The sequence below is a fragment of the Lygodium microphyllum genome, chromosome 29 (genome assembly GCF_053477565.2).
Source record: "Lygodium microphyllum isolate KBCC chromosome 29, Lygodium_microphyllum_v1.1.10, whole genome shotgun sequence".
Lineage (NCBI taxonomy): Eukaryota > Viridiplantae > Streptophyta > Polypodiopsida > Schizaeales > Lygodiaceae > Lygodium > Lygodium microphyllum.
Window position 1 is genome coordinate 70148012 of NC_141163.1, and position 7830 is coordinate 70155841.

The 7830-nt window shown below is 38.4% G+C and overlaps 1 protein-coding gene across 1 annotated transcript; it reads left to right on the top strand.

Moving 5' to 3' along the window:
- Positions 1-5773: 5773 nt before the first annotated feature.
- On the top strand, positions 5774-6835 carry LOC148010765 (putative L-type lectin-domain containing receptor kinase S.7). Its single transcript, XM_087671570.1, has one exon. The coding sequence runs from the start codon at positions 5774-5776 to the stop codon at positions 6833-6835; it is 1062 nt and encodes a 353-aa protein (XP_087527696.1).
- Positions 6836-7830: the final 995 nt, after the last annotated feature.

Genomic DNA, 7830 nt, shown 5'->3' on the forward strand with positions numbered 1-7830 from the left:
CTCATAGGGATAATGTTACTAGATTTCCTTCATAAGCCAAATAGCTACCATGTGTAGTTTTGGTTGTACTCTTATTTTAAGGATTGTACATATGAATAATGATACCATTGATTTATGATGTTATCTTGCCCTCATATCCTCTTTTCCTATCAAATCGAAATCTTATGGAAGCTAAAGTTTAGCATTACACTTATAATCATGGAATGACCACTCCAAATGGGACCATACGATGCATATAGAAGTCTACCTAAATTCATGACTAGAATTATACATAGAAAAAAAGGTAAATGGTTGTGTTCATTTGTGAGGCAAACAAGATGAGCCCTGAATAACCTACAATTATTATTGAACCCTTATAATGGGATAGTTGACAAAAAAGTCAAGAATTTTTGCACATAACAAAGTGCAAACAATAGTAAAAACATGTAATGCTAGCCAATGGAATGTCTAGTGATTTTGTTAAAGAATTGAGTGGTGAGATTTAGGATTGGATTTAGAGACCACCAGATTGAAAACCGGAGTATTGAAAAATGTATAAATATCCTTTTATCATTGTAGATCAGCAAATATATCAAAAGGATATATTACAAATAAACAAGAAGGATTGATTGACAAATACTTAGTCCTATGATGGAGAAGAAATATGTATGTGTATGATGTGGCAAGCATCAGGAGCTCCTAAAATATGGACTAGATATTGCTCTTTTGAAGAAGAAAGTAAACTTTTGTACTTGGCTCTATCGTTAGAAAGCCAATATAAAAATTGTAAAAATTTATATAAATATTTTGAAATGATTGTCTTCATTGATTTTGTGTTGTGCTTTAGGAAGATGTGAAATGAACCCAGTGATAAGGATAATTAAGAAAACTACTTTTGATTGTCAAATACTGAGCTAGTATGCATGTTCATAAAATTAAAGAATACCACGTTAAGAAGGTCTTAAATGCAATGTTCAAGTTGTAGTTACTCCTTAAAATGTTACTTTGATTTCTTAAAAAGATAGTTTCGATTCTATGTTACTTTTAGGCTGTAAATTATACATTTAAATTCAACGTCAATTTGTATCCTTTTTCTAAAAAGTGGGCACTGTAATATTTACTAATTTATAGGTAAGTTCAAGAACATTTTTAGTGGAATATAACATGTAATATATATTTAAAGCAATACATCTATTTGCATCCATTTTTGAAAGTGGCATTGTAATGTTTACTATAATGCATTCTTTGGGAAAGTGGGCATCGTAATATTTACTATAATGCAAATGTATAATGTGAAAATGCAAAAGTTTGAGAATGCTTTTAGGTTTGGGGACATCTATATGCATGTCACTTAGGATTGGTTTGGGTTATTGAAATTTGTGCATTGTAACATAGTATAAATAAGATCAGATAGTATAGAAAGAAGTATAGATTCTCATGTAATCAATACATTACTTCTTTGCCGCCAATGAATGTTCAATATTGCTGAAGATACATTATTTCTTTGCCATCAATGAATGTTAAATATGCTAAAGATATTTTATGTGAGGCCTCAATTGCCTTTTCATTTTCTCATCCTTGATTAAGCTGATAATGCTATTACTGTAGCAAACATGCATCTACTGCTCATAGTATTCTCCTTCTTAATGTATAATTCTCTTGAATAAGTTGATGAATCAATAATAATAGTAAATAATTTTGTTTTTGTTTTTGTTTGTTTATCTATTTATATATTTTAAAACAAAGCATATATATCCTTTGTTAATGTATTTAACTCTTTTTCTTCCACTTTGTACAAAAGTTTTGAGTGATTAAACCTATTGTGGTACATATATGTCATACAATTCTCCTTCACCTGCTAAATGATAGCTCATGATACCTCATTACTTTGTGAAATGGTACCAAATGATAACAATGGCCCTATTCATGTGCATTTGTTCTCCTCACGTCTTTGATTCGACATGTTTTTCAAGTTCATAACCTTGTAATGTAGGGGTAATATGTGTATGAGTCATAGCATTCCATTATGTTAGAATTTCATGACCTGCCCACACCCTCTATTTTATGTAATACTTTTTTCAACTCCCCTTCTCTTTCATCCCTCTTCCTCCCATATTTGTCTTCATGGGATTATTGATTTTCCCTCTCTTCCATCCATGGCTTAATTCTTAGACTATTGTCACATCCATGACTATGATAAGAATTTATTGGGGAATATTTACTAGGCCTAGGTATAAGCCCTTTTAAATAGATGTATAAGAAGGCTTGCTTCGTTACATTCTTCCACACACACACATCTCATATTGCTAGAATATTCTAAGTGGTGCACTTTCTTGCAACAGATTAGGGATATATTTAGTAAGCCTAGCTATAACCCCTTTTAAATAGATGTATAAGAAGGCTTGCTTCTTTACATTCTTCCACACACACATCTCATATTGCTAGGGTATTCTAAGTGGTGCACTCTCTTACAATTGAAGGCTATCACTCATGGGATGTAACAAGGTATCCTTGTGTTGCTAGCGACATAGATAGCAACTGAGGCAAGCCCTTAAAAGTTTTAGATGGGTGGGAAACTTATTTATTGTAAGTGTGTGGATGAATATCTTTGAGGTAGTTTTTGGAGACGATTGCCTTGGAATGAGTGGATTTGGAAGGCTCCTTAGTGATGAAACACCAACGAGATAGATATTGCATTGTTTGAGTCCAAGGAGGTTCAAGATGACTCGCTTGATAAGTTTTAGATAACAAGAGTACTTCAAAGGAGTCAAAATTACCTATGGACTGTTTTGCATACTCGATAAGCTTAGTGTAAGAATGCGATTTTGGTTCATTTGCTTCTCTACTCTATAACAAAATCTATTTCTCACCTAGATTGCTTGTACTCTTGCTCTAATTGATATATTGCTTCCCTGTGCATATGCTATACATAAAGAAAAGAAGAGAAGCACCACAATGCATGTAGGAGAACTCACCTTTATCCCATTGCTTCTTGTAGTTTGGTCGAAGCTTGAGGTGCTACAACAATCCAACTATCCTTGGTGCTTTGCTCTTGATGCTACACTTGTTTTTAAGCTCCCTCCACCCATGCTTCGTAAAGAAGAAGAAGAAGAAGAAGCAACAACATCAAAAGAAGAAATAGCAGCAGCAAAAGAAGAAGAAGCAGGAGCAGCAAAAGAAGAAGAAGAAGAAGAGGATAGAGAGAATAGAAACACACACACGCACGTGCGTGCGCACACACACACACACACACACACACACACACTCTCTCTCTCTCTCTCTCTCTCTCTCTCTCAAGCTCTTGACTATGGAGGATGGAGAAAAGAAGATAAGAAACAAGGATCTCCAAGATGGCATACATAATAATAAATTTCTTCATTAGTTTCAACTTTAAATACCATGGTCTTTTATGGGCGAGTGCTTGTACTCATTTTAAATAAAATCCACATTTGTGCAATGCTTGTGGGCCTTCATAGATTATGCATGGAATCTTTAATATTCATTGGTAGCCATGACATATTTTGTGTATTCACTTGTGGCTTTTGAGAAAACTCTCAAAAATTTAAAATCACCCATGAGAGGACAATTTATTATTTGTAAAGGAAAGGAGCCAATGCTTGGATTTATAGCTAATTCTCTCTCTGTGTTGGCAAATTTCAAAATTGCCTTTAATTTCTATAAAACTTGAGATCTTGCATTATGATGTACTTTAGCATAATCGAAGCCTAAAATAACCTAACAAATTATTGTGGCAATTTTCCAACTCCCACTTATATTGTGGCTACACTATCCATATAGCATAGCACTTGTGTAGCTTTACATGCTACACATTTATAAAAATCTATTCTTTCTTTCCACTCATTTTGCCAAGTTGCTCCAACCATTCATGCCCTTTTGTTTGTAGTATGGCCATTCAAGTAGTGTACTCTTTAGCTCAAGTAAACTCGAGTAAGTTCTTCGTGCCTTTTCCTTATCCTTGCAATTTTATTGTTCATATTAAGGGCATCTATAAGCTAATTTCAAGATGTATATCAAAGCCTCAACATGCAAGTCTAGTTATGCTAATCACAATATGCCTTGGCAATATATAAAGTTACTTTGTTGAACAAGTCCATGTTAGTAAAATCAAGCTTCAACAATGTTGTGTGTATTTGTGTGCATTGCATAAGATAGAACAATTTACTCCATAAGTCAAATATGAGATTAAAAAGGGAGATTGGAATTGTGCTTGAATGTCAAGGAAGCAGGCAAAGATTATGTCATATTCTTGTTTAGTGAGTGTGACTCTTTCTTGATTGATGTTGCAATTACGTTTTGTTTGATAATGTCAAGGAAGTAGGCAGATTACTCATATTCTTGTTTGGTGAGTGCGATTTTTTCTTAATAGATGTTGAAATTATGCTTTGTTTGATAAATGCATTGGTGTTGTCTTGACTTCACAGACTTCATGGAATAAGATTCAATGCATGCAGGCCCTTGGGAGAAACTATTGAAACTAATCATCACACAATAATATTAACATAAATAAGATAGGGTACCAAAAATATGAACAAAGAATTCTCAAAGTCTTTACAATAGGCCAAGGCAAAACTTAGAAGTATATTTATGCATGTGTTATTGCCACAACGTTAATCATGGGATTTGTGTGGATGGGCAATGCTTGCTCCTCATGTCCATTGTCACCCCCCAATTCACATACCATAAGGGTGTTCTCATTTATTGTGTGAAAATTGTGTGATTTAGAGAAGCCACTTGGAGATCTATCCCCATAGAAACCACAATCTTAGCAAGTGGCTTAGCCATTCTCCATAGAAACCACAACCTTAGCAAGTGGCTCAACCATTCTTCTTGTAATCTTTATAGTAGGTTCATTATGTGTGAAGAAATTGGCCACCTCTCAAAACATCGATTTGGTGGGTAAAGAGCTCTTTTTTGGCCACTTTTGCAAAGTATTAGCCCTGGGCAGAGGTTGGGCAAGGGAGTTGACCTATAGCTCATGGACAAGCGCACATTAGTGTGTTGGGGGCATGATGTGTCCATGGACAAACACACATTGGTTGGGCAAGGAAGTTGACCTACAACTCATGGATAGACGCACATCACTGTGTTAGGGGTATGATGTGTCCATGGACAAACACACAACCGTTGTGAATTGTGATTCGGCCCACTTTGGCTGCAACCAATCCTCGATCTATGTCTACCAATGGACACATGTAGGTGGTGGGAGAAAATCAGTCTGTTCAGTGACCTTTCATTCCTGTTAGAGTGGGGTCATGCACAGACTTGCTAGACATTTTAAATGTCAGATAAGTAAAGTTTGCTACTCATGACATGCCTTTTTTCTTTCTCGCTTAGTAAATTTAGAGTTAGCTTTACTTTTAAATGCAAGTAGAGACTAAACGCGTGGTGCACTGTTACGTGGGGAGAAAATCTGTTTGTTGATTGACCTTTCATATGTGTGACCACCTAGTTATGTCCACATTGAGTATATACGCAATGTGTGTCCGTTAGCTGAAACCGTGAATTCTGATTGGATCAATTTCACCAATGTGGCCATATGTGGAGCAGTGTGTGACCGACCTCACATGTAACTACCCTAAGGCAACACTATAGAAGAGAGCGGACTTGAGACGCACTATAAACGCAAATAAAGGGGGAGGTTTTGAGATCCGTCATCATCATCTCGTTTTCTATCTCTTCCTCTCTCTCTCTCTCTCTCTCTCTCTTTTCTGTGTCCGAGAAGTCCGAGTCTGTCTGTCCACACCCCAGGGTAATTGGATCTGAGATAGTAGCCATGGCGGGGACGCTCGTGCCGGTCGTCGCTACTCTTGTTCTTCTTCTGTTCTTCTGTTTGCAGGTTTCTTATGCTGGCCGGCCCGGCTTCCCATGCCATCTTCATCCTCTTCACTCCTCCTTCTTCTTCCCTGACTTCAGCAAGAACCTGCACGCCCTCACCCTACTGGGCGACGCCCGTGTCCATGGCTCCCGCTTGCAGGTCCCATCCTCCGGCGCCCTCTTCTACTCCAAGCCCGTCTTCACCCCTCACGCCTCCTTCTCCTCTGCATTCTCCTTCTCTCGCATCATCACCAGCGACAACAGTCCGGATCCCGATACCAGCGCCGACAGCGGTCTCGCCTTTGTTCTCGCTCCACGCCGGCCGCCCTTCAGACACAGCTCCACACATGCACTCAATGACATCAACCGCGCACTCTCGCTCGCTCTCGCTCTGAACAGCTCTCAGGAGGATGGCCCCCTGTCAGGCAGCCATGGCAAACGCGTCTTTGCCTGGATCGACTACCTAGCGCCCCTGTCGTTGATTGAGGTAAGACTGAGTAGATCCCATGGTCTCAGGCCTGAGGCTCCTGTCTTGTCGTACAGGGCTGATCTGTCGCATGCATGGAGGAAGAACATGTTTGTTGGTTTCAGATCATTAGCTCCGAACTCTCCCCAGCAGCATGTCATCTATTCCTGGAGCTTCTCAGCTCATCACAATCCGATGAGGCCCAGGCACTTACGCCCTCTCAACAGCATTCAGGACCAGGATTCCTCCCCTCATTTTCTTGACTTGCACAAAAGCTCTCAATCCGGATGGAATCGTGAACTTTCCCTCTCTGATGATGCGTGGTTCGATAGCATGAATGATGTCTGGCGAATTCTTGTTTCACTGCTCTTTGGGGCAGCGTGCGGGTCAGCAGCAGCAGCAATCATACTTGCGCTATGGTCATGCATTCGTGAGAGATGTGCTGCGGCCACACATGATGATGATACAGTCGGATTTCTTTATGGTTATCAGGAACTGAAGGACTCCGATGAAAAGGGAGATGCCATCGAAAACAATAATACCAATGGCTGCTAAAATAATTGGAGATGTGCATCAAGCAGAACTGTAATTGGCGCCTTTCATTGTAAATGAACCAGTAATTGAGGACATGCTGGTAAGCTTGTCTGGGAGGTGCATTTGGTGACTCATAATGCCGAATTGTACAAAACATGTTGTTGCTGAATTCCATGTGGGACATGATCATTTATGTGGCTGCCAGGGATTTCTTTCAAGTCATGGTATGTTGAGTTGCCATGATCTTGAAAGTTTTACTTCTTTGTCTTGCTAGTCACTATGTGATATGCAATCAACTTAATGTAATCGCTAAGCTGTTACTATATTGGAAGGCTTATTGTATGCCTTCTGCTACTTATGTTAGTCTTTGTGATTTTGTGTCTGCAATGCTAGGTGCTATGTCTGAATCTTCAAATTGATGATGATTAGGAACTAAAAGTTTATCATGCTAGTCACTATGTGATATGCAATCAGCTTGATGAAATCGCTAAGCTGTTATTATATGGAAGGCTTATTGTATGCCTTCTGCTACTTCTGTTAGTCTTTGTGATTTCGCTGTTATGTCTGCAATGGTAGGTGCTATATCTGAATCTCCAAAGTGATGATGATTAGGTATTGCTTCATTTCAGGTTCGTGTGAAATACTTGTTGTAGGATATGTTGCGTCGTGCTTTAGATGATGGGCTCAAGTATGGCAGAGGAATTAAATGAAGCACTGTATTGGTAGGAGGTTCATTGTCTCCCTTATTCACTTCTTCGCTTTTAAAGGTAGACTTGGTGTGCTTATTGAAATTTAAACACAGTAGAGCATTGACCTTATGTTAATCTTCGCTCGTATGAGTTTGTTGTGAAGGGTGTTACCAACCTTATATGATATGTCAGTGAGTGAAGGTTAAAGATTTGATGTATTTTACGTATCTATTAAGAAGATATTGAGATTCTTGTTTGTTAGCATGAATTGGGATGCGTGCCTGTTTAACACATGTCATGAAGGGTGTCTGCATCCTGGTTATATGA